The sequence below is a fragment of the Alosa alosa genome, chromosome 8 (assembly GCF_017589495.1).
Source record: "Alosa alosa isolate M-15738 ecotype Scorff River chromosome 8, AALO_Geno_1.1, whole genome shotgun sequence".
In the NCBI taxonomy this organism is placed as follows: domain Eukaryota; kingdom Metazoa; phylum Chordata; class Actinopteri; order Clupeiformes; family Clupeidae; genus Alosa; species Alosa alosa.
The window spans coordinates 35,370,717-35,397,755 of record NC_063196.1 but is presented as its reverse complement, the minus strand read 5'-3'; the positions used below and the strand labels follow the sequence as shown (position 1 = coordinate 35,397,755).

At 43.4% G+C, this 27,039-nt stretch overlaps 1 protein-coding gene across 8 annotated transcripts; it reads left to right on the top strand.

Moving 5' to 3' along the window:
- The first annotated feature begins 3,348 nt into the window (after positions 1 to 3,348).
- On the top strand, positions 3,349 to 21,212 carry abhd3 (abhydrolase domain containing 3, phospholipase). 8 transcript variants are annotated; one of them, XM_048251148.1, is made up of 12 exons: positions 3,349 to 3,559; positions 3,962 to 4,011; positions 4,181 to 4,309; positions 5,737 to 5,897; positions 6,176 to 6,358; positions 11,906 to 11,951; positions 13,021 to 13,133; positions 13,752 to 13,925; positions 16,977 to 17,025; positions 17,155 to 17,320; positions 19,245 to 19,444; positions 19,497 to 21,212. In XM_048251148.1, the coding sequence occupies exons 1-12, from the start codon at positions 3,541 to 3,543 to the stop codon at positions 19,500 to 19,502; spliced, it is 1,296 nt and encodes a 431-aa protein (XP_048107105.1). In that variant the 5' UTR covers positions 3,349 to 3,540; the 3' UTR covers positions 19,503 to 21,212. The 8 variants fall into 8 exon arrangements, with proteins under 8 accessions (XP_048107105.1, XP_048107109.1, XP_048107106.1 ...); XM_048251152.1 differs by having other exon boundaries at positions 3,349 to 3,555; positions 3,965 to 4,011; positions 19,245 to 21,212; XM_048251149.1 differs by having other exon boundaries at positions 3,965 to 4,011; positions 19,245 to 21,212.
- The last annotated feature ends 5,827 nt before the right edge of the window (positions 21,213 to 27,039 follow it).

Sequence of the window (27,039 nt, the reverse complement as noted above, 5' to 3'; positions counted from 1 at the left end):
GAAAGATGCATCGAATTTATTTATTTTTGATTTAGTGTAGTATATTCTTGTCATAAGTTTGTACTGTATGAGACGCAGATTCTCATTGGTGGTAATGGTATTGGTTGTATTTAAGCAATCTTTCCAGGTTATATTAGAGTTTTTTATTTTAAGATCTTTGTTCCAACCCTCATATATTTTTTGGAGTGAATAATTGACTGCCTGTGCTAGGGTGCTTGTATACTTTCCCTATTAATTTTTTGTTTTCTCCTGAGTCAAGGAATAACCTCTGAGTAGCTGAGGGTTCTGTAGGCCTATTATATTTTAAATCAACGTTATCTGTTAACCAGCTCTTTAATTGAAGATATCTAAAAAGTTCCTTATTAGTTAAGTTGAATTCTATTACCAATTGTTCAAATGACTTTATATTGTTATGAGAAATAATATCTCCAACAGTTGTTATTCCTTTGTCCACCATGATCTCCACTTCAGCTCCTCCTTCTGTATGGTGATTGATGGGTTATTCCACAAGGTTGTGTTCTTTGGGACAGTGATTTCTATATCTAAAACATGTTTTAATCTCTCCCATGTTCTTAGTGTGCTATTTGTGACAAAACTGACATTTTTAATTTTCTGCTTTGTAAATAAGGCTAAAAACATGTTTTTTTCCCACAAGCTGATGGTCCTCTATGTTTACCCACATATCTCCTTCTGATCTGTTAATGATTTTGTTAATATAAAAAGACTGAGCAGAATAATAGTATAACTCAAGATTTGGAAAATCTAGCCCCCCTTCTTTTCTTTTATTCTGAAGTAATTTCCTACTTAATCAATGAGCCTTATTTGACCAGATGAAAGAGCTAAATAACTAATTTATGGTTTTCAAAAAAGCCTTAGGGGGGATCACTGGTATTGTCTGGAAGATGAACAGGAATTTAGGAAGCCATATCATTTTAAGCATATTAATTCTGCTAATTAAGTTAATAGGCAAGTCTGCCCATTTATCTAGACTTGCCTTAAGTTCCTTAATTAATGGTAAATAATTATCTTTATATAATTTTGCTTTATCTAAACTGATATAACACCCTAGGTATTTAATCCTTTCCTTCTGCCATTTAAAGTTGCATTTTAATAAGTTATGATTTTTAGGTAAAAGTCCTGTTGTTGATAGAAGTTCTGTCTTTTCTGTGTTCATTTTGTAACCAGATATTTTTGAGTACTGCTCAATAATTCTCATTAGATGTGGGGTAGATTTTTCTGCGTTAGTCAAATACAACATCAGATCGTCTGCATACAAACTAAGTTTATAACAATCTCTATAGCCTATATTAATACCACTTATCTTGTCTGATTGGCAAATTTTTTGAGCCATTGGCTCTATGGCCAAGGCAAAGAGTGATGGGGATAGTGGGCATCCCTGCCTTGTGCCCCTAGTTATTTTAATTGCCTTTGATAGAGTACCATTTGAATAAACATATGCCACAGGAGATTTGTAAACAGTTTTAATCATTTTTATAATTTCATTTGGGAAGTTATATGCAGCTAAAACTTCATACAGGTAACTCCATTCTAAACAGTCAAATGCTTTTTCAGCATCAACGGCCATCAGGGTCACCTCTAGTTTTTCTTTTTTAGCAAACTGCGTTAGAGATATACAAGTTCTAACATTGTTTTTTAACTGCCTATCTTTAATAAACCCTGTCTGATTAAAATGAATGATTGATGGAAGTATTTCGATTAATCTGTTATTTATAACTTTTGTAATTATTTTATTATCGCAATTTATTAGACTTATTGGTCTGAAATCAGAGGGTTTATTGCACTCTTTACCTGGTTTAGGACTTACATTTATAATAGTCTTATACATTGAAGGTGGCAGGATTTCATTTGTTGCTTGTTCTATAACTTCAAAAAAGAGAAGATTTATTTGAGGCCAGAATGTTGAGTAAAACTCGGTTGGTAGCCCATCCATACCTGGAGCTTTCCCTTTTGGGAAGCTATCAATTGCTTTTTTTATTTCCTCCAAGGAAATGTCTTTAGCCAGTGTAGCTTTATGTTGCTCTGATAGCTTTTTAATGTCAACTGATCTTAAGAAATTCTTTTGTTCATCTGTTTGACCTTCAATTTCAGTAGAATATAATTTTTCATAAAAGGAAACAAATTCTTGGTGAATAATTTTGTTGTCTCTAACCACAGAGTTATTCACTTGATCTTTTAGTGTGATAGTTTCTCTTTTTAACATCTTCTTAACCAGAGAGGATAACTGCTTACCTATCTTATTTGACGATATGTACCTTAATTTATTTACGTTATATCTAACATTATTAGCTTTTTCTAGCAGCAGTTGATCGTATTCTAGCTTCAATCTTTGCAAATACTCCATGTCCTTTCTTACCCCAGTTTTCTTATGCAAGTGTTCAGCTCGGCTGATGTCGGTCTCTAATTGTTTAACTTTTTTATTTAATTGTGCCTTCTTTTTAGACGAAAAAGAAATAATGATCCCTCTAATATATGCTTTAAATGCACCACCACACCTATGTTGAGGGGCAACAAGACTTGAATGTCACTATACCATACCATTGTTTATGACGCGGTTGGCACATGATGATGCCCATACGCCGTCCGGGCGATTCAATCCGCATAAATTGTACATTTTCAGAAAGCTGATGATGTGGGGATGTTATTTAACCACCATGTTGAGGGGACACAAGACTTAGTTTTCTCAGCTCAACAACTTGAATGTCACTTTACCATACCATTGCTTGTGATGCGGTTGGCACATGATGATGCCCGGATGCCGCCCGGGCGATTCAGTCGACATATATTGTACATTTTCAGAAAGCTGATGATGTGGGGATGTCATTTCACCCCCCTGTTGAGTGGGCACAAGACTTAGTTTTCTCAGCTTAACAACTTGAATGTCACTATACCTTACCATTGTTTATGACAAATGATAAATTGTACATTTTCAGAAAGCTGATGATGTGGGGATGTCATTTCACCCCCACGTTAAGGGGGCACAAGACTTAGTTTTCTCAGCTCAACAACTTCACAACAATGTCTAATTAATTAACAGCCTAATAAAGAAGAAACAATACTATACAAATCATAACACATAAGAAGCTTCATAAACTAAACGTATTTTTGAACATTTAACCAGTTTTTTCCTAATAAATTATTTATTTCACATAGGTTTATGTTATAGGGTTAGTCAAATCAAAAGTTTGTTTCATTATTCTGAACGATCTCCATTAAACCCAATGTGGTTAGCGGGACTTTTATTTTGAAAAAATGGCTCTTAGCCGCCTTTGCTAGCAATAGATACATCCGGCACGAACATTCTATTTTCGCTAGGTTCACGCTGCTAACGTTAGTCCGGCATCAAGTTGTCCATTGACTGAAGACCCAGCAAGTTAAGTTTGGTCTTCGGTGTCCCTCTAACGGAAAACAAAACGATGAGGTTACTCTTAGAGTGATTCGGAGTCATATGCCCATTGAGTTGGAGTCGAATTTGGACGAAGACAGAGGACCAATCGATTAGAACTACAAACGCAACTTTTGATGATTCTTTTCAAGGCAGGTGTGACCTTACCGCCAGCTGTTTTAACATAACGAATCTCTGGACCATTATCTCTGGACCATTTTCTCCCGGTTAGAGGGACTGACATGATCACTGTCTGTCTGATAATAACACTTGACTGTTCTGAAAATGATTGTAGTGTTTCTGTCTAGATGTAGATCTTATCTCTCTGTTTTTAAGCTAAGTTACTGTCTTATTTAACTGCAACGTAAAATGATTAGTCAGTAGCCTATTGTAGCTTTAGACTGGTCTGAGCTCTTTTTCTCGAGGTTAACGTTAAAAGTTTTTTTTCTTTTTTTAATAGCAAAATTGATTCGTCTTAAGTTTGTGGTTCTGATCAGCCTAAGCAGCTAGCCTAATTTAACTTGACACCAGAAAGTAATGTTATTCAGTTTTGTTTAGTAGAAGAAATAATAAACGGATCCAAGCGAACAAGCATCGCAGACACACAGGTAAATCACATTGATTAACGCTAAGTTAACATTAAGGAACCATTTTTTTCTAGTCTGTAACTATACATTAACGCAACTCAGCCGCTTCACTGAAGTAGGCTGTGGCTGTTGTTACCCCGGGTGGGGGTAACCGAACGGTGTGTGTGACCCGCTTGTTTGTTCATCCCAGCTGCCCGTCATGCTGCTCTCTCACACCGAGCTGTGGAAAGCGTGCCTGGAATACATTTCCAGACCGTGCACGGTGCTCATCGGGACCGTTACCGCCGCCCTGTACTACCTATGGGGCCGCGAGGGGCAGGTTAGTCTGCGAACGGAGGCCCAGTAACTCACAGCCACGCGCTAGAAGCGACATCCTTAAATGGCCTTCCTTGCTCCCCTATCCCCCCCCCTAAGACGTGACCTCCCCTCCCCGTGCTTCCGATCCAAGCAGGCTATTTTGGCACCCATCACTCATCCATCCTTTCACACTGCCGAGGTTGCACTAATAACACACATCATTGGTCTGTCTCTGGTCAGTAAACAGAGCTGTAATCATGTCTCATATGTCTTTGGTGTGATGTGACCCATGACGTGACGTGCGTTCCTCAGCCTCCATCTTGTCCTGGGGCTGCTCCTGCTTTGCTGGCTGTGTCTGTTCCAGGCGTGTCACTGTCCTGCACCCTCCTGGCACAAACACACTCGGCCCAAAGCCTCCTCTCTCCTGCTTGCTTCTTTCAGTTGGGGCACGAACACACTCGGCCCAAAGCCTCCTCTCTCCTGCTTGCTTCTTTCAGTTGGGGCACGAACACACTCGGCCCAAAGCCTCCTCTCTCCTGCTTGCTTCTTTCAGTTGGGGCACAAAGCCTTTTAAGAGTCCTGGAGGGGTCCCAGCACCCCTTTAGCGTAGCCTCACTAGCCTGCCCTGAGAAGGCCCCCCCCTCCCCTCCCCCCCTCACATCCTCCTCCTCTCCTCTCCTGCTGCTCCTCAAATAACATAAGTTCTTCCGTGTCTTGTGTGTGTGTGCGCTGATTGTGTGGTGTTTTTGTGTGTGTGTGAGCTGTTTGTGTCTGTGTGGTGTTTTTGTGTGTGTGTGTGCACGTGTCCTGTACCTCCCGCCTGGTCATTCCGGTCATCTCCCATGTAATCTCCTCCTCACTGGACGGTACTGGGCATGTCTGCATTATCACTCTTTTTCATTTTGTGTGAAATATATTATTCTGTCGTTCCCTCCTGCTGTACTCTGCATCATCCACTCTCCTCCGCTCACCCTGCATCTCTGTTTTCATCCCTCTATCTCTTGGGCCTCACTCCATCTTTCTCTTCCTCCATCTTTCTCTTCTTCACCCTCTCCTCTCTGCTTTTCTACATTTCTCTTATCATTCTCTCTCCCCTTTTCTCTCCCTCCTCCTCTCTCTCCCCCTCCTTCTCTCTTATCCTCCTCCTTCTCTCTCTTCTCCTCCTTCCTCCCCCTCTCTCCTTCTCTCCCTCCTTCTATCTCTCTTCTCCTCCTCTCTCTCTCCCTCTCTCTCTCTCCTCCTCCCTCTCTCTCCCTCCCCCCCCACCTCTCTCCTCCCCCCCCTCCTCTCTCTCTCCCTCCCTCCTCTCTCTCTCCCTCCTCCTCCTCTCTCCCTCCCTCCTCTCTCTCTCTCTCTCTCTCTCTCTCTCTCTCTCTCCCTCCTCTCTCTCCCTCCCTCTCTTCTCCTCCTCTCTCTCTCTCTCTCTCTCCTCCTCTCTCTCTCCTGCAGACTCCGGTGTTAGTGTGCAGCGATGGCTTCCGTGTGTTCCTGCAGCGGCACTGTCCGGTGGTGGCCGAGTGTTTCCGTCCGACTCCGTGGTGCTGGGGCGGCCGACTGCAGACGCTCATGCGCGTCCTCATCAAGTCCAGCCCCGCCGTCGCTTACAGGAAGTACGACCCGCCACGATTCCACCGCATTACTGCACAACGATGCAAAACACTCGCCTAGGCACTCGCCTAAATACTCTCTGTATTGGGGCACTTCAGAATCTGTAGTTATTATTATTTTTTGTAATTTATTTTCTCCTCTACAACTTTTATAAATATTCCATGTGTGTGTGCGTGTGTGCGTGCACGTGCGCGTGTCTGTGTGTGTGCGCACGTGTGTGTGCGTGCCTGTGTGTGTCTGTGTGTGTGTCTGTGTGTGTGTGTGTGTGTGTGTGTGCCAGTGAGCTGATGAAGACCCGAGACGGTGGCCAGATCTCGCTGGACTGGGTGGATAACTCCGGGTGTGAGCAGTACCCTGACGTGTCGGTCCGGCCCACGGTGCTGATTCTACCTGGGCTCACCGGGAACAGCCGCCAGACCTATGTGCTCCACGCCGTCAGCCAGGCCTCGCGCAGAGGCTACCGGTGAGTTCAACAACTCATTACGCCACTCACCGGTGAGTTTAACAACTCACTAAGCCACTCACCTCTACTCTCAGCGGTGAGTTCAACAACTCATTATGCCAATCACCGGTGACTTTACAACTCACCTCTACACTCACCGGTGACTTTAACAACTCACTACGCCACTCACCAGTGAGTTTAACAACTCATTACGCCACTCACCGGTGACTGTACAACTCACCTCTACTCTCACTGGTGAGTTTAACAGCTCATTACTACACTTGCGGGTGAGTTCAACAAAATGAAAAAGATGTGTTCAACAATCGCACATGTACACTCACTGGTGACCTTAACAACTCACTACACTCACCGGTGAGTCCAGCAACCACACATCTACACTTGAATTCGAACTACATTCACTTGTGAGTTAAACAACTTTCACAACTGTAGACATAACCAAGGGCGTCAGTTTGTTTTTAGAAGTGGTGGGGACAATAACCATAAGCTTGAGTGTGGTTTGAAAAGTGCGGGGTACCCCTATGTAAGCTATTCATCCATTCAACGCTGCATTACAATATGCTCAACAGTAGTGTTGCGCTGGTTAAGGTTTTTTAACATCCGCACCCACCCTCAGGAGAGTCAATCTGCACCCACTCGACCCTCAATATGCACTGATTAACTAACTACCCGAACTAGACCCGACCCGACCAAAAAAAAACAATGTGCCTATATCCTAGGCTATCCTTTGCAGTTCATATTGAGGTAGAGACAATGCTTTCTTATTAACTAAACACTAAAACAAGAAGAATTTGCATTGTAGGATATGCTTCAACAAAAGGCCTTTTCACACAGAGATCACGCTAAATTTGCGGGAAGAGGAGACGACTTTTTGCCGCAACGTGTGTCTGAAAACGAGGTGAAAATGTGCAGGCCTGCTGATCTGTTCACATGATGCAGCATTTTGGGGAGCCAGGAGGCATTATCAGCTATTAATGTGACGTGCAACAGGGGCGTCTAGAGTGATAGGCGCATTATGCGTGGGCCTTCAGATGCAGCAGGTGTGTGATTTCCAAAACCATGGCGGGAGAACCGACCGCACTTTGGTTAGCTTGCATTTGCTTTGCTGTTGTTTAGAATGTTAGATTCTTGCGATAGATGTCTTCAGACAATAAAAAGTTTTTTGGAAGGGAAAGAGTTGCCCACGTTGGCCGTGATTCCCCTTTGAAAATCAGAGGTTCACAGGCTACTGTGACCTTGGTCAGTGGCGCCGCCAGCCGTAATCCTGTAGCCTACACTGTGCGTACAATTTATTCATGAAATCATTCAATATTACAACAATAAAAATAGCTTGTGTACTGTCTCAATTGAAACATGCTTAACGCACAAATGATAGCCTAGGGCAAAGAGAATGGACACCTCAACATAAGGATACATTAGATCAGTGGTTCCCAAACTTTTAACAGGCATGTACCCCCTGAGACATTATGATCTTCCGGAGTACCTCCAACACCACCAATTGTTAACAAGTTTTTTTTTTAATTGTTTTATTAATATTTATTTTTATCAATTTTGTCGAGAATAGCGAATAGGATCATAAACATATGAGACAAATCTCATCAATAGTCAACATATGATAGGCCCAGGCCCGGGGTGGGTAATCGGGAGAATCAGGAGTATTCCCGGTGGGCCGCTTCACTTTTGGGCCGGTCGAGGAAAAAAAATGTTGACATGTCACGTTAGTCTATAAGTAGGCTATACACGTTCCGCATTCTGTGCATTCCCGTTGCCTCTGCATGGGTTGTAGCCTACCATGTGAGGGAGTTCTCCCCTCCCAAAAAGAGTTGGTTGGGTCCATATAGCCCGTCTTTTCCAAAAAGTTTTCTCAACCAGTCGACCATTGAAAATGATGAGCCCTAAATTAGTGATGAGGAGGCCATGACTACAGGGACAAGTAGAGAGGATAAATTAGTTATTTAATGTAAGAAAGTGCAATTATGCTACATGATAAACCTATATGCCTTGTTTGCTCATAAGAGGGTGTAGTAAAGGAGTAGCCTAGTCTAAATCACCAAACAATATAGCCTACCCATGCAAAAAAGCATGTAGCCTAAACATTAGTTCAATATGCCTCTTTGTGGAAGCGTGGGATAGGCTACATTTCAAAGGCTTTCTTTCTTTCTGTTTTTGGTAACTTGTGGAATATTTTTTGTTAACTTCTCAGTTGAAGTGAATTATTATATAACCTTTACACATTTGTTGAACCATACTAATAAAAACGACATTCATTTATCCAATTTCCACCACTATGAAAAAATTGGGCCGGTCTTGGGCCTGAAACTCCCGGGCTGAAAAGTGGCCCCACTCCGGCCCTGGATAGGCCTACAAATGTGCTGAATATAATGATTTTAAATAGATCTGCACCTAATCTCACACACAATCGTCTTGTTGAATGCAGTGATCTTATCTGCTAGGTGCTTGTCTTTGCCTTGTAACTGGAGATTTAACTCATTGAGCTTTCCAAATATATCGCTAAAATAGGCCAGCTTCGTCAAGAAATGTTCATTAGTGAACGTGCTTGCAGATTCAAACATGCGCTCTTCCCCTAAGAAGAGGCGACTCGGAGCTCAAACACGCGACAGCATTTTACCTTTGGGAAAGCCTTGCCTCGCTGTGAAACAGTACAGCCTTTTGGTCAGCTCCCATCTCCTCTCAAAGTGCGGAGAATAGACACGCTTTTAAGGGCCGGGTCTTGATGAAATTCACCACTCACAACCTCGTTCAAAATCTCATTCAGGTCGGGACTAACTAAGCTGCCTTGACACGAGCGCTTCCCTATGAATAACACAGTGCGTCCATTGCACATCGGGTGCTACCTGGGCCTAGGCTACAGAGGCTAGGCTCTCCGCAGCCCACAGTTTGAAACGCTGTTTTACACTCTCTGTCTCCACTCTCGAATATTTTGTTAATGCGTAGAAAATACGTTTTTAATGTGCAGTGCAAATGCGGAAGTTAAGTTACCAACGTGGGATAGAGAAAACGTTTGAAAAGGCATATGACTTTTTCGCGTACCCCCTGAAATCAGTCCACATACCCCTGGGGGTACGCATACCCCAGTTTGACAACCGTGGCATTAGATGATGATTGGTGTAAACTTTATCACACGATGTGATAAGCAGTTCTGGCGCTTAAAAACGCAACGTTCCATTCAGTCATAAATCATTCAAACGTAGGCCTAGTGCTTGTCATGAAAAGAAAACAGCAGCTTAATATTTTTCAGGTGTTTAACAGTAGGCCTAGGCGCACTGTTAGCAGTTATGCCGAAGGCAGTGAGATTATTAGGCATTGCATCCTGTCACTCTGTTTGGAACATCGCAGTTCGGGTTGATAAGCTTCAGTTAATGCGAGTATGGGTCGTCTCAAAGTTTGGGACAACCAAACAGCAGTGTAGGCAAAGCAAATCCTAATTGTTAGGTTCCCATAGCTGTCTTTTCTCTAGGCCTATCGGAAATCGCGACATAAGCTCATTGGTTTCTTTTTTCTTTTCTTTCTTGTTCGCGTGTTGGGTAGTGAAGCGATAATGCAAATCAATGTACATCAGAGCCGATATGGCCAGAACTGCTGCTCTGTAAAGCTATTTCTGTCCCACCAACCCAAATTTGCTGAACTACTTGCGAAGTAGCCTATTCATCACAGACATCACATGTATCACACGAAAGAGCTTTTTCTCAGCTTTTAAACGATGTTGGTGGTTAGTTGTTGTCAAAGTCAAAGTCTGCTTGTTGTTGTGGTAAACGGTTCGCGAGAAAAGTAGCCTAACTTTAATTTAATCATATTTTCTGCGCCCGTCTCCCTACCCATTAATCTTGGCTTCGCGAACTTTCCCTCAACACATGACAAACCATATATCAGAATAAACAGCAGACCTTACCGAACACAAAGGTGTAATTTTAATTAAAGTTTAAAGCACTCCCCTGTACAGTTAGCCATTTCAGAGTAATCCGGTTTTAAATTTGCAGCAATGTCTATATGCATGTCTCCAACTTTGGGGTTCACAATGTGTTTAAATTGTTCAATAGGCCTACATCATTTTATAACAGGCCAAATACAAAATAAATGTTACAAATATCGCCTAGATAGCCTAAATTGTAAACATTACAATCAGAGGATATAGGGCAGACTGACGCTCATGAGTTCATGCTTTGTTTTATCGCTGGATTTTAGGATGGCCTACTATGGCAACCGATTGCATTCCGAGCTACAGTCAACTAACTCTAGCAGACATTAAATGACTGGAGGGTCGGGTGGGTGTGGATTTTAAAAAACCTTAACCGCGCAACACTCGATCCACACATATCCAGGCAGCTGTGCATGCTGTGAGGGTCATTGTGTGCGCCTATCACATGGTTTAGACTCGATGATTTCGGTATGTGGGGATTTTTTCGGTCGCAATTGGTTTGCACATTTTTAGAAGTGGTGGGGACAAAATTCAAATTATAAATAGTGGTGGGGACATCCCCCCCCCCGTAATCTACGCGTATGGACATAACTGTGGATGTAACAACTCCCACATCATGTACACTCAGCGGTGAGTTAAACAGCTCTCACATCTAGTCACTGGTGAGTTAAACAGCGCTCACATCTAGTTACCGGTGAGTTAAACAGCTGTTTCATATATACTCACCGGTGAGTTAAACAACTCTTTAACATCTACACTCATAAATGAGTTAAATAACTCTATATCCATACTCACCTGTGTAGTGACGTGTTGTCCTGAGGTGTTGTTGCGGACCCTCTCCGTGTCCAGTAACACCTAAACTCCCACCCTCCTAACTTTCCCCGTTTGGAGCCATGGACGGATTCTGAACTTTCGGGCCCCTGGGCCCACATGTATTAAGGGCTCCTCACTAATTGTCGCATATGTGGGAGGGGGGGTTTGGGGGTCCTCCCCCAGAATTTTTTTTATTTGTTTGATGTGTTTTCCTGTATTCTGGTGCATTTTGGGGATGGCCAATACTAAATTCAATCAGATTCATAGCCTACATCCTGATTTGTTGATATTGAGGCAATGATTCCATGCAAAGGCTTGGGCTTCAGGGCCCCCTGACCCCTTGGGCCCCTGGGCCTGGGCCCGGTAGGCCCGTGCAGTAATCCATCCCTGTTTGGAGCTCGGTGCTTTCTGTATGTGTGTGTGTAACAACTCTGTGTGTTGTCTACCAGGTGTTCTACCAGGCATTCTGTGTGTGTGTGTGTGTGTGTGTGTGTGTGTGTGACGATTCTCTGTGTGTGTGTCTGACGATTCTCTCTGTGTGTGTGTGTGACGATTCTCTCTGTGTGTGTGTGTGTGTGTGTGTGTGACAATTCTCTGTGTGTTGTGTACCAGGTGTGTGTGTGTGTGTGACAATTCTGTGTGTTGTGTACCAGGTGTGTGTGTGACGATTCTGTGTGTGTGTGTGTGACGATTCTCTGTGTGTGTGTGTGTGACGATTCTCTGTGTTTGTGTGATGATTCTCTGTGTGTGTTGTGTACCAGGTGTGTGTGTGACTATTCTCTGTGTGTGTTGTGTACCAGGTGTGTGGTCTTCAACAATAGGGGCTTCGGGGGAGAGGAGCTGTTGGTGAGTATTACGCTGCCCCGACTCTGTCTGTCTGTCTCCATATTGTGGTGTCCTCCCTCTCTGTCTGTCTGTCTCCATGTTGTGGTGTCCTCCCTCTCTGTCTGTCTGTCTGTCTGTCTGTCTCCATGTTGTGGTGTCCTCCCTCTCTGTCTGTCTGTCTGTCTCCATGTTGTGGTGTCCTCCTTCTCTGTCTGTCTGTCTCCATGTTGTGGTGTCCTCTCCCTCTGTCTGTCTCCATGTTGTGGTGTCCTCCCTCTCTGTCTGTCTGTCTGTCTGTCTCCATGTTGTGGTGTCCTCCTTCTCTGTCTGTCTGTCTCCATGTTGTGGTGTCCTCCTTCTCTGTCTGTCTGTCTCCATGTTGTGGTGTCCTCCCTCTCTGTCTGTCTGTCTGTCTGTCTCCATGTGGTGCCTGTTCCCATGTTGTGGTGTCCTCCCTCTCTGTCTGTCTGTCTGTCTGTCTGTGTCTGTCTCCATGTTGTGGTGTCCTCCCTCTCTGTCTGTCTGTCTGTGCTCCCTCTCACCCCTACCCCCCATTCTTGTTCTCCCCATTTGTTCTCTCCTCTCTCCTCCAGACAGCACGCTCTCTAACCTCACGCTCTCCCTCCAGACAGCCTCACGCTCTTCTTAACCTCACGTTTCCCTCTCTCTCTGCTCAGCTAGCACTCCGTTCTCTAACCTCCCGTTCTCTCTCTCTCCTCCAGACAGCACTCACGTTCTCTAACCTCACGTTCTCCTCTCTCTCCTCCAGACAGCACTCACGTTCTCTAACCTCACGTTCTCCTCTCTCTCCTCCAGACAGCACTTACCTTCTACTCTCGAGTTCTAGGCCTTTTCCTCCAGATTAGCACTTTGACAGCTTTTAACCTCACTGCTTCTTTCCTTCTTCCTCTAGATCAGCACTCAATGCCTTCTGTCCCCACGCTTCTCCTCTCTCCTCCTGACAGCACCTCACGCTCTCAACCTCACGCTTCCCAGACAGCACTCACTGCTTCTAACCTCACGTTCTCCTCTCTCTCCTCCAGACAGCACTCACGTTCTCTAACCTCACGTTCTCCTCTCTGCCCTCCAGACTCCGTTGACGTTCTGCGCGGCGGACACCTCAGACCTGGAGCAGGTTGTGACGCACGTAAAGGAGCTTTACCCACAAGCCCCTCTGCTCGGAACCGGAGTGTCACTGGGAGGGTGAGTGGAACTCTGTGCTGCACTGTCAGCATGTCTCAGCCTGTGTGTGTGTGTGTGTGTGTGTGGCCTTGCGTGAATGGATATGTGGTGAATTTGTGGTGGTAGGTTTGCAAAATTAACTTGATGGAACAGTTTTTAACAAATTAGCGCAGCATCGTTATGATGCTAACCAGATAAAAAGTAAGGATATTTCTTTGGGGCTTTTATGCCTTTATTGCGGATAGGAAAATGACAGGAAGCGAATGGGAGAGAGTCGGGGTGGGATCCGGAAAGGACCACGGGCGGGAATCGAACCCGGGTCACCGGTGTACGGTGCAGGTGCCCCAGCCAGTTACGCCACGGCTGGAGCCATGATGCTAACCAGATTTAAGTACAATGTAGAACAACCTGGAAAGTCATTGTGTGGTGCTCAGTGTTGATATTGTGGTGGTCAGTGTATAATTATAATTGTGGTGGTCAGTGTATAATTATAATTGTGTATAATTGTGGTGGTCCGCCACAAATAAGTCAATGTATGGGAAACACTGTACGATGCTTCTGCTGCTGCTGCACTACCTGACCTTTGACCTCTTGTTAGGATGCTGCTGCTGCACTACCTGACCTTTGACCTCTTGTTAGGATGCTGCTGCTGAACTACCTGGCGCGTAAAGGCCAGGAGGCGGGGCTTCTGGCGGGCGTCACCATGTCTGTCAGCTGGGACACGCTGGAGTCCTGCGCCTCTCTGGAGCAGCCAATCAACTGGCTTCTCTTCAACCGTCACCTCACCGGCAACCTGTGCCGTGCCATCAAGCGGTGAGTGTTGCCATGGAGACATACATGGCACAAGTCCGCACATCACTGCCCAACTTCAGTTGTTTTTTTAGAGAAGAGGTGGTGGTTGTTGTGGTGAGGTCAAGACACACACACACACACACACACTAGGTATATATATTGTCTACGGCAATATTGTGATTATTGTTTTAACAATGTTCAAATTGACATTATCGAGTATTTAAATAACTTTGAAAAAAACACTCAATCACGCATTGAAACCCCGTAGGTACATTTACTAAATGAGGAGGAGCAGAAGCCCCTGGCTGCAGCAGAGCAAGTCACATGGTCGCTAGTGGGACCGCGTGGTCACACACAGTACTGTTTAGGCTATTTTGTGCCCTCAGTTGTCCAATACTCCAAGTGATGAGTTAAATAGTCACGGTATTACATGGGCAGAAATCGTTTGCTTTTAACTTTTTTAATTAGGGATGTGAGTAGGGTTGCAAAGGGGCGGAACATTTCCGGTAAATTTCCGGAAACTTACCGGAAACTTTCCATGGTGAGTTAAGCTGGGGAATTTTGGAAATATTCCAAATTGGAAACTTTCATGGAATTAAAGGAAATTATGGGAATTAATTGGAATTAACTGGGACTTTTTGGTAATTCCTACTGTTTCATACAGTATACAGACATTAACATTTTGTTTCGTAATAAGCAATATGATTTGTTTGTTCGTATTTTCGCTTATCTTAGCATACAAAGCTAGCTAGCATGCTAGCAGGAATCCCATTATCTGCCTATGGTTTACTAGCGTGCTTATCTTAGCATACAAAGCTAGCTAGCATGCTAGCAGGAATCCCATTATCTGCCTATGGTTTACTAGCGTGCTTATCTTAGCATACAAAGCTAGCTAGCATGCTAGCAGGAATCCCATTACTAGCGTGCTAAGATAGCAACACAGAAACCACTGAACTGCCCAAGATACACCATGCCACTCAACAACAAAATCCAATTGGTTGGAACATTGACTGACTATCAGTTTGTTCAGTTAGAATCCCAGAAAATGGTAAAACAAATAAAAATACAATGACACAACATAACACCTCAACCAAACCTTATAGATTATGTAAATTATGTATAAATTGTCAAGCTTAATCAAACAGATTAATCGTCCCATTACAGTTTATGCAAAATGACGTACACCCATTTGAATGAGGACAAAAGTGACGACAAGCCCATAACTGGGCAACTCTGTTTGCAAACTTCGCCCAGTTTCACACCAATTTGTGGGAATACATGAGATGACATTTTCACTGGGAATTGATTTTCCCCATGCACATGAACGCATCATAGGTTTCCTTTATGTCTAGTAGCCTATGCTGATTGCTGTGTGCATGGGATTGACGTATGTGCATGGTAGAAATTTGACTGAAATTGCATTAAATCAGGTTGTTTTAACTAATATTATGCTGCAAGATGGGGTTTTGTCCACTACATTTAAGTTCCCTGTTATAGACTAACTTGCCATATTAAAAATTCCCATTTTATTCCCATGAATTCCCATTCATTCCCGGTAATTTCCGTATATTCCCGTTAATTCCCATGGAAAGTTTCCAACTTTGAAAATTCCCGGAATTTTGCAACCCTAGATGTGACGAGATCTTGCGAAAACTGTCATGATATTTCTCGTCAAAGTAAAAATTTGACGAGATATCGTGCCGAGAGATGCGGCAATACAAGAATACCACAATATTTCTTGTCAGGGTAAAAATCTGTCTCATGGAAAAGTATCCAGCTGTAGCCAGCATGACTGATTAGCATAGAAGATGCCCCACCCACTTTTTTTGTGTAGCAGCATTTTGGATGGAAACAATAATACCACTCAATTACACTGTAGCATAACCGCTACTTTAACAATAATACCACTCGATTACACCGTTTCCCCTAAAACACACTGTAGCATAACCGCTACTTTAACAATAATACCACTCGATTACACCGTTTCACCTAAAACACACTGTAGCATAACCGCTACTTTAACAATAATACCACTCAATTACACGGTTTGCTGATACACAAAAAAGCATCTTCTATGCTAATTTAGTCAGACTCGTCAGTCATGGCTACAGCTGGATCCTTCTCCACAAGACTGATCTTTACCTTGACAAGAAATATTGTGATGTTCTTGTATCGCCGGATTTTGTGGCACGAGATCTCGTCACATCTCTAGTTTTAATAGTTAGTTGTTTCGTGATTGTAAACAAATAACTTTTCTTATGTAAACCTTTGTTAATGGACTAAAGTTTGCTCTAAATATCTATTCTTATCGGATAACTGTAAGCATCTCAATGGAATTTCTCATATACATTAGCTTTAAGCTAACACATTGGTTTCTATTCTGTTTTATGTGTATTGCTACATGATCACTCTTAATCATCGGAGGAAATAACTGAGCAGTAGCCTGCTCTGCTCAGTTTTACACAGTTGTCCTTGGATCAATAAAGTATCTATCTATCTCTATCTATTCAGTGAGACATAAGTAAAGGTTTAAAAGGAACTTCTGGTTCAGGCTTTCTCTTGGGAAACTGTTATCTCGCTTCAGTTAATAATCTGATCCTAGCACTTACCAGCCGCCTTGAACTGACACGTTGTACTGTTAAAAACAGCACTCACTGATGCACTTATTCTTACTGTACTCTACCGTTTTTAAATTGTCCTAAAATTGTTGAGAATTGCTTTAAAACTTTAACTGTTTACCATGTTGTTAGTCGCTTTGGTTAAAAATGTGTCAGCCAAATGTAATGTAATAGCTGGCAACACCAGCCAGACACAAGTGGTGACCAGAATTGGAAATGTGTCAGAGTGATATCGTTTGATTTGTGTTGAGTCACAGGTTATTGTTTCTTATCATAAACATGGTTTTCATAAAGAATGAGCTATACGTAACTTAAATTTCTCAAAAGATATCCACTAATTATTGTATTGTCAAAGTCACAAAAAATATCTATAGATAGATATTATTTTTTGTCCATAACACACACACACACACACACACACATAGTTTGACTGCTCTGTTCTTGGTCCCCTCAGGCACAGGAGGATTCTGGAGGCTGTGGTGGACGTGGACCATGTGCTGAAGGTGAATGCCACACACACACACATAGATTTAAATCTGTTATCCAGATGCACACACACACACACGCACCCACACATACTGATGCGCAGACATTTAAAGCTGTGTGTGTGTGTGTGTGTCCGTCCGTCCCAGGCGCGCTCCATCCGTGAGTTTGACGAGCGCTACACCTCGGTGATGTTTGGCTACAAGTCGTGTCTGGACTACTACCAGGCGGCCAGTCCAGGATACAAGCTGCCCCAGACCACCGTCCCCGTACTGTGCCTCAACGCCGCCGATGACCCCTTCTCACCTAAACACGGTACACACACACACATATATACTCACGCACACACATATACACTCACGCACACATATATTCATGTCAGGTCGCTACGCTCAATTTCGCTCCCAGCTCCACTTCAAAATCCTCCCGCTCCAGTGAAATCGCTCCACGCTCGCTCCAATTTAAAAGAGGGAGAAATAATCTACAAACCGAATTGACCTGTCGCTAAGCCCCGCCCCCCATTGTTACCGTGTGAAAACTCGGTCAAACAAACCAGACTTGATTAGAAAAACATTGTGGTCAATGGCCGCTTACAGTATATGAAAGCAGGCTTTGTTTTGGTCGATAAAGGATTTACTTTCCTCCAGAAGCTATCAAAAGGGACTTAATTATGCTATGGAGGGGTGTATTCAAAACTTTAGAATACATACAAGGTGACAAGCAGTTGTGGTGAGTAGCCGTGCAAATCACTGTGCAAAACCACTGACGCACGCTAGCTAGCTAGCTAGTGGAAGATTGATACTAAGATATGTTAGGTTACGTTAATATTTGATGTAGTAAGAATATAGTAGTTGGTTAATGAGCATTTTCATCTTGGGATTTAACAGGGAACCTGTGCCCACGTTGTTGGCTTAGTAGCCTACATTACGTCGAGCTGTTGCAAATGCGAGAGACGTTCTGTAGGCTACTGTTGATGAAAATATACCCCGTTTTTTTAGCCTCTCGGGGTACCGGCTATCAGTATTACACGTCCCCCTGCAAAACGTTTGACCATGGTTATCGTCGGGGTATTTTGAGTTAATAAACTACATAAATAACCATTAATTTGTCATTTTATGCCTCCTCCCTGTTGTTTCCTATGGAGTTGTCCGAGCTGATGTCCGAGTCCCGTTGAGGCTGGACTGTCATTGGCTCATCAGCGTTCTAAGGGTGGTGCTTAGCGACAGGTCAATTGTCACCTTAGAAAACTTAAATCCCAAAGAACTAAGAGAAACGGCAATGTCACTCATAGAACATGTATTGTAAAAGAGCCTAATGCAACACCGACAGTGCAACAACGAACAAGCTTGCCAACGTCACTACACATAAGCCTCAAACTAAAGGGATACGTGGGATTAATTGCCTAAATAATACAGGTTTAGCATCCAGGTTTTACTTCAGCCGTACTGAAAGCAGGCTATTCAAATTGCTCACGTTTTTCTTTGCTCTCCGCACTCATGTTTCTGTGAAAATAAATCTCACTGGAACAGTGTCACCACATAGGCTAGTTGTTCTTGCTCTACATTGTTTGTATCTAGTTGATTTGTAGGAATAATACGCTTGTAAGCCATATGACTTTCAGTTTCCTTTCTAAAATATTTAGCGACTTCATCCCCAACGAACTCACTGTAACGTCGGCAAGCTGGACTATGTGCTATGGACTCTGGGACAATGCATTCTGGGATACGGGGGAGAACTCTAGGGGTTGTTTGTGTGTGTTAATGTCTTTATTTACTGTTTTAATGTCCGTGTTTTAGTGTAGCGTGTTACCCTTTTAGGTCTTCCTCGTGTGTTATCCTTTTTGTGTGGGGGGCTGCATCCACCCCTGTATGTGTAGTGTGTGTGTGTGTGTGTGTGCTTGATGTGCCTAGAGTGTGCGCTTTTCGTGGCCTGCGTCCCTGCTCCCGTTTCTGAATGCACTGAACGTGGCCTCACCACCTAGCTGCAGCAACGAATCCGTTACATCACTATGACAAGCGTCTTCATTTTGAAATGTAACAGTCTTAGTTTCATTATGAAGACGTGAGTTCTAGGTGGACTTGGGCATTCTTCGCCGGAGCGGAACAGAGCAGCCGCTCCAGCCTCTAAATTAAGAAGCGCTCCGGACTCCAACACAATTCCGCTCCGCTCCTCGCTCGCTTGCACTCCGCTCACTAGCCCTGACTCACACACACTCACCCCTCACCTCTCTCTCCCTCAGCTCTGCCCGTGTCCCTGGCGCGGCGGCTGCCCAACGTGGCGCTGCTGGTGACGTCACACGGCGGGCACATCGGCTTCCTGGAGGGGCTGTTCCCGCGCGGCGAGGGCTACATGGACCGCCTCTTCGGACAGTTCGCCCAGGCCGCCTTCGAGCACACCTCCGACCTGCAGGCCGCGTGCATGGCCGTTGCCGCCGCACCAGAGTGACCACACCCACAAAACACACGGAGTGACCACACCCACAAAACACACGGAGTGACCACACCCACAAAACACACGGAGTGGCCACACCCACAAAACACAGTGACCACACCCACTAACCACAAGGGGCGGGACCTGTGGAGTTGTTGGGCGTGGTCATTCTGAAGGGGCGGGGGTTATAGGTTGTGTTCACTTAAAGGAGTGAGTGTTAGTGGGCGGAGTTACAACGCATTATCAACATACCACACCCCTTCTGGATGACCACACCCACTAACCCCACCCCCTCCACTAACGCCCATCTCAGGACCTCATCCGCCAGCCAATCAGAGAACAGCTTAACACAGACTCACTGACGTTTCCTGGTAAGCAGCCAGGGAAGTGTAGTTTTTATCCAGAGAAGTGTAGTTTTTATCCAGAGAAGTGTAGTTTTTATCCAGAAGAGAACTGAGTCTCTCTCTTGCACTGTTCTGCTTTTATAGCCTGACGTTTTAATTGTAGTATGCAGACAGTAGTGTGTGTGTGAGGGGAATATGCACTACTTGCCACACACACAATTCCCTAAGAGAGAAGTACAGAAGTATGCAGTATGCATCTGCGCTGCCTCCAGAGTTATGCTTTTAGTATAGAAGTATGCAGTATGAGTTTAGTATAGAAGTATGCAGTATGAGTTTAGTATAGAAGTATGCAGTATGAGTTTAGTGCACTCAAAGTGCCCGACGGGAAAATGTCTCTCAGACCACTTTACTTCCTCTACTCTGGTAAAACTTGAAAAGCATAGAAACGTTCCACAAATAAGTGATATTGCGGTTTCTTTCTCCCAGAAGGGTGTTGTAATGTATTAGTGCACTATAGTGAAGGATATTGATTGTATTAGTGTATTATTGATTGCATTAGTGTACTATTGAGAAGGGTATCGATTGCATTAGTGTACTATTGAGAAGAGTATTGATTGTATTAGTGTACTATTGAGAAGGGTATTGATTGTTACTGTACTGAATGGGACTGAAGTGTTTGTTCTTTAACCTCGTGTGTGACAAATCTCGGAGACCAAACAGGACTCCAGGCTGCTGCTGCACCCCCCCCCCCAGCACCACTGAGTCTCCTGATAAATCTACAATCCGTCTGCATTTCTCTACCCTACAATCTGTCTTTGTTTTTAACTCTTTGGTGCAACCCGTCTGCACTTTATTTATCTTCTCTACTGTGTGTGTGTGTGTGATAGATAGATAGATAGATAGATAGATAGATACTTTATTGATCCCCAGGGGAAATTCAAGGAATTGGCACCGCATCAAAGGTGTGTGTGTGTGTGTATGTGTGTGAGAGAGCTGTAATAGAGTGCTGCCATAGGCCAGCTCTGACTGTCAATCATTCCTGTGGTCATATTGAAGCTGCCCCTAGAGGCCAGTTACACACTCTCTTACACACACACACACACACTCTCGTATGCACTCTTACACACACACACACACACACAGTCATGGACATGTTCACTCTCTCGTATGCACTCTTACACACACACGCACAGTCATGGACATGTTCTCCCTTCACACACACGCACAGTCATGTTCTCTCTTCACACACACACACACACACACACACAGACCCTCACACTTTGACAGTGTTTGGATGGAGAGGAACTAATGCCAGTATTATGCTAGTGTTTGCATTGTTCTGTTGATGCCTTACTATGAATCTCATATCTGTCTCATCAATCACCAGATGCCAATAACTAATCAAACACACCTCAATAAAATCTTGAAACTTGCTAGCCGTGTCGTGTCTGTTTCTCTAGAAGGTGAGCCAGCGTGTGCGCCTTCTTCATGTTTACCTTTGCGTTTATGTTCATGTGTAGTGTTTCAAATGTCCTCCTGAGTTTCTCTCTCTCTCCTTCCACAGGGTGACGGTTCAGGGAAATCCTCTTTAGGGAAGAAAAGGCAGCATCAGTACTTTGGGGAGGAAAGGGTAGTTGTAGTAGTACTGTGACCATAGTGTGTGTGTGTGAGATTAGTGATGGTGGACTTGATTGATGTGCTTGGGTGTGCAAAGTGTATAAGGTCCACTGTAATATCTGGCCTCATACCACCTGATGTGCTGTATTACCGGTACCTTTTTAACTCTGGCCATAAAAGCTCAAATTAACCGCAGTGATAACGGGCTGGGCCTTACGAGCAACTGCACGCCCAACCCCCCTCCACACACACACACACTTGTGGGAGCAGGGACAGATTATTGTGTCAGTCATTGAGCGTGGTTCCATGCAGCCAATAAACGGTTTTGAATCAGTGTACTGGGAATAAACCGAATATGCGTGTGTCTTGTAAACACCTTATTCTGATTGAAATAAACCGAAAAAGGCCAAATTCGGTTTACTAATAAATCGTTTGCACACCCTGCCTGTTTTAAACAGAATATGGGTCATGTGCACCTTAAACGGAATATGCTCCCAAAAGAAAGGGTGTTGTAGTGTTGCTCAATTCTACAACGGAGTATTAGGGCCACACGTGAAGGAAAAAAAATATTTTTGCCTGACACGATTAAATGACATATCGACTTTAAAGTCGACACATTGAGATTAAACTCAAAGTGTCGAGAATAAAGTTGAAATGTTGTGTCGACTTTAAACTTGAAATACAGTTTAAACATAGACTACAGTTATGTAGCCTACACTAACACACAATATGTGACTCATGAATAATAGGCCTACTTCAAATCGTCATCGTGAAGCGCGTATCTCGTCAATGATATAATGTTTCTATTTCACTGTTTTTACATGGGTAAGGCCACCGGCACCGCACATCCAAATAACTGCCCTTCATGACCCACAGGCCGTCACTCTCCATACCGTAGGTTAACATGGCAGAACTAATTTAGTTTTCTAGAACTGCTTTTCCATGTCTCACCTGCATAAAATATAGTAGGGGATAAACATAGATATGTGTGCATTTACACGGGGTTGCCTGGTCGAGAGGACAGCTTCATTCGTCCCTCCATAGACATTCAGCAATAGCCTAGGCTGTTTTGCATCCATTACAAACGAACATGCAATGTGAAAGTCTGGGACTGGGGAGAGCACTTAATATGCCTAGTCTAGGCTACTGAATAAGCATGAAGTCGAACCTTTAGATGAAAAACTTTAATAATACAATAAATAGGCTAAATAAACCGCTAATGAAGTTTACTTTTGACCATCGCATTTATCGTCTGTAACTCCGTGATAAAAGGACGTAACAGGAAAGTATTTGGCTGAGCAACGGAGGAAGGCCTATTATTTTCTATGTTTTGTCCAAATGATGTGTGTCGTTGTTGCACTTGAAGAAGTCGACATGATATTAAACTTTATTCTCGAAATGTCTTGCAATCATGCAAATGTCATGGAGTTCATTGACGGGAAAACATGTTGTAATAGTGACGTTTTTAAAAAGATTTGTAAAATGCTTAATGCGTGCTCATTGATGTGGCCTGAAGTCCAGAGTGACTGCTGCTAATCCACTCCTACTCATTAACACAGTAACACAGCTGCTAATCCCCTCCTGCTCAGTAACACAGCTGCTAATCCACTCCAGCTCAGTAACACAGCTGCTAATCCACTCCTGCTAAATAACACAGTAACACCGCTGCTAATCCACTCCAGCTCAGTAACACAGCTGCTAATCCACTCCTGCTAAGTAACACAGTAACACAGCTGCTAATCCACTCCAGCTAAGTAACACAGTAGCATAGCTGCTAATCCACTCCAGCTCAGTAACACAGCTGCTAATCCACTCCTGCTAAGTAACACAGCTGCTAATCCACTCCTGCTAAGTAACACAGTAACACAGCTGCTAATCCACTCCTGCTAAGTAACACAGCTGCTAATCCACTCCAGATCAGTAACACGGTTGCTGTCTCATTCCGCCTACTCCCACACTTTGAACACTTAGTTTTAAGTATATAGTGTAGAGATAACACAAAAAGCCAGTGCACTGAAGGTACGCGGATGACCCCCTAAAAACGGTCAAAAAGCTCAGTGTGTAACGATAGACCCTACTCGCACTGAACGGACGCCATCTTGACTACAGGTCAGGGGGAGGGACCAGGGATCATATAAATGTAAGTAATGGTCAAGGGCGCGGGAAGGGGGGTGCTGAGGGTGCTGCAGCACCCCCTGCTGGCAGGAGATAGATTTTTTTAAAAATATTATATATATTGTTATGGATAGGTTCGAATATAGGCTACTAAAAATTAACAGTTATAGAGATCAATGTAACGTGAGTCAGTTACTGTAAGAACCGTAGCGTGGTTTCATCTATGTGATAGCGATCAAGTGTGTAGGCCTACGCAGGGCTCAAATTATCTTTTTGTCTTCAAGGGGGTCTCTCTATCTCATAAAAAGTTGGCAAACCCCATGCATAGCCTAACAAGGCGATGAAATAGCCTAGGCGTACAATATATGCGCACGGTAGGCCTTGGCTTTACCTTGACACACGCACACAACAGACAGATTTTTCATAGAAATTGATTGCTTTTAATTAATTTCAATATATTATTGATTGTAATCGTCCATATTTCATTTCAATTTCACAATACAAAGAAATAGAATAAACGATTTAGTCTGTGCCATTCTCAATTTCACAACGTGACTTATTTGAACCAGACCACAGTCTCAGATAGGCTATCCTCAGTGTCAAACACAATAATGCATGTAGTATAACTTATACACAGGGAAAAAGCACTTACTGGCAGAAATTATAAGCCATTGCAGCCAAACTATGTTCTAGTTGTTGAACCGTGGAAAATTAATAGACGAACAATTTTGGAGTTTGCACTGAGATGTTGTCGGGTAGCCATTGAATATTCCGACATCCGAGATTGCTAACAGGTGTTTCAAAATATCTGGATAGCTACAGATCATCAGACAACACAATCATTGTAGGCGGCATTATGGGCCATAATTTATGGCTTTGTCAATCAACATATGAGGTGAAGCGCAAGTTCAGAAGCAAATAGGACTTTTCAGCACATATCAAACCGTATAGGCTAGCCCAATGAACACCTATGTAAATAGACAAAACACTCGAAGCAGGGTGACTTCTTCAGATTTGCGAGTGCTGTCAAAACGATCGTATACGGTTTGCTCATATAGTCTAGTGGTGTGGTGGTGAAGTGTCATGCTGCGTTCAAGAGCGTAGGGTAGGTTTACGTCCCGTAGTAGCCTATATTTTAATTTAACGTCTTTAATGGTAAGAGATCGCACAGGGATGGATAATGAGCGGTTGTTTAAGATTAAATTGCATTGCCAGACACCTTCAGATATGAGATATTTAACGTACAGTTACTTTCATTCAACAGAGGATTTTTAAATACATTTTCTACTCATTTTAAAAGTAGGCCTAATGTGCAAGTAACTTGAAATGTAAAGTGGAATGACAGAAGTATAGGCCTTAGGCTTCCCATGTACTGTAGGCTAAACACCACCCCCTATTTTTCCAGTGTCCTTTGGTATGCAAAGTAGGCTAACATCATAGTTAACAACACAACACTCAATTTTCGTTGACATGTCATTGGCGAAATTGAACATTAGGCATACCAGATATTAAGATTTGGTGATGGCCTTGGAGTCTGGCTGGCTCATATTCAGTGAGGTGAAGTTTCATGCAAGAATTGAGGCTGTCACCATTTAAGGGTGTCACCATTTAACTGTCATATCCATAACGGCAACTAAATACCATGGCATTGTGTTGGCGTTATGGATGTGACAGTTTTGCGCAAAATTGCCCTTAAACGTGAGCACAGGTTTGTCTTTATATTTTTCATATGTGAGCGATTTCTCACATGCAAGTGGAACCGAACAGGGTTAACACAGCAATACTAACTCGTTGCAGTGTGCGATATATAATGGGCAGTTCATTTCGCGTTTTCAGAATTAGTCTTCGGATGGAAACTTTCCCATTTCAGCCCGCTTGTGTTCGCGCTCGCAAGCTGTGGTCGCTGACGTTTCCTTTTTGACATTTTCCTTATCTAGCCTACAGCAAGCGCACACATCAACAATAACAAAGTGTTCTCGTTGACTGAAATGGAGGGAAATAGGTGATTTTGTTTGATATTGACTTGGCAACAAACCACAACAGTGCAGGCTACGGTTACGGAGTCAAGTGAGGTGGAAAGTTATATAAGCTAAATTACTCAGATAGACCTACAATATTACATTTTGAAAATGAACTAAATTAAAATACATTTTAATTAAATACTCATTAATATTTTCAAAAACTGAGCCGCATCAGAGGGATCAAAGAGCCGCATGCGGCTCCGGAGCCGCGGGTTGCCGACCCCTGCTTTAGGCTATTCAGAAATTATTTGCGAGATCATTGCAGCCTGATTATTAGCCTATATTTAAAGCCATCTCTGGTGTGGTTTTGACGATCAGAAAAGTAATTTTCCTTAGTTATACTGAAAAAGGCTAACGATGTCAAGTGTGCTTCTGTGGTGTTAGGGTGGGCCCAGTCGACTCGGAGTGCTGTCGCGGAACATTGGAATTTGTGGCTGCCCAGGACTTTTCTAAAACTTCTCGCATCCATTATTTTTGTTATTCAGCACCCCTGGTCAAAAATAGGTTCCCGCGCGCCTGGTAATGGTAATACGAGACAGTGTACTGTTGTCTAATGCATCACATGTCCCTCACTGACTCAAGCCGGCATAGCCTAATTATTTGGCGAGTTAGTGTGAAGTTACATGTTAATGCTACCTAGCACATTAAGCCAGCCATTATGACGAGCACATTATAAATGTGAACTCTATCGTATTAATGTAAATAACAGTAGCAGCAATACGAAACGTTTACTGTCGTCTAATGCATTACTAACATGTCCTCACTGACCGAAGCCGACATAATTAGGCGAGTTAACGTAACGTTACATGTAATACTACCTAGGACGTTAAGTCAGCCATTGGGACGAGCACATTATAAATGTGAACGCTAGTAAGTTATTAAACACTCTAGAGCTAAATGATAGCTTCGTGACAGTTTTTTAAATTATGTGCTGGCGAATGCAGTGTTGTGACGTTGTAATATTAGATATCACGTATACTACTGACAGGCAAGGTGAGTTCCTTTTGTGCTTATCCCATGGCGTGCTGCCAACGCCGATTTATTTACAGGCAGGTGAAATGCGACCCTTACAGGATTTGAGTAAGTACATTGCATTACCAGTTGTATTACGCTACGAACTTTGAAAATCATTTCAAACTAACGTGATCACATATGCCCGTTGTTATTGACAGTGCTGTAGTGGAGGATAAACACATGTAAAGCAGTCTATGCATCTCTGGCCCAACCCCAGAACAAATAATCTCTTCAAAATAAATGTTGTGATTTTGTTGTTGCAAGCAAACATAACAAATATTGTAGTTGCATTTTGTGTGTTGGCGAACCCAGTACTCATGTCGTGTTATTTGTTCTGATAGTGGGCCAGGGAACCAGGGAATTCGTTGAGAAAAAGGGGTTGGAGGGGAGGCTGGACTCCAAAGCCATCAGGAAGCGACGGGAGAACTTGGTGCAGAAATACAAGGTTGTTCCATACATATCTTTTCCCCAGTGAAGTGCGCACCAGAGCGTT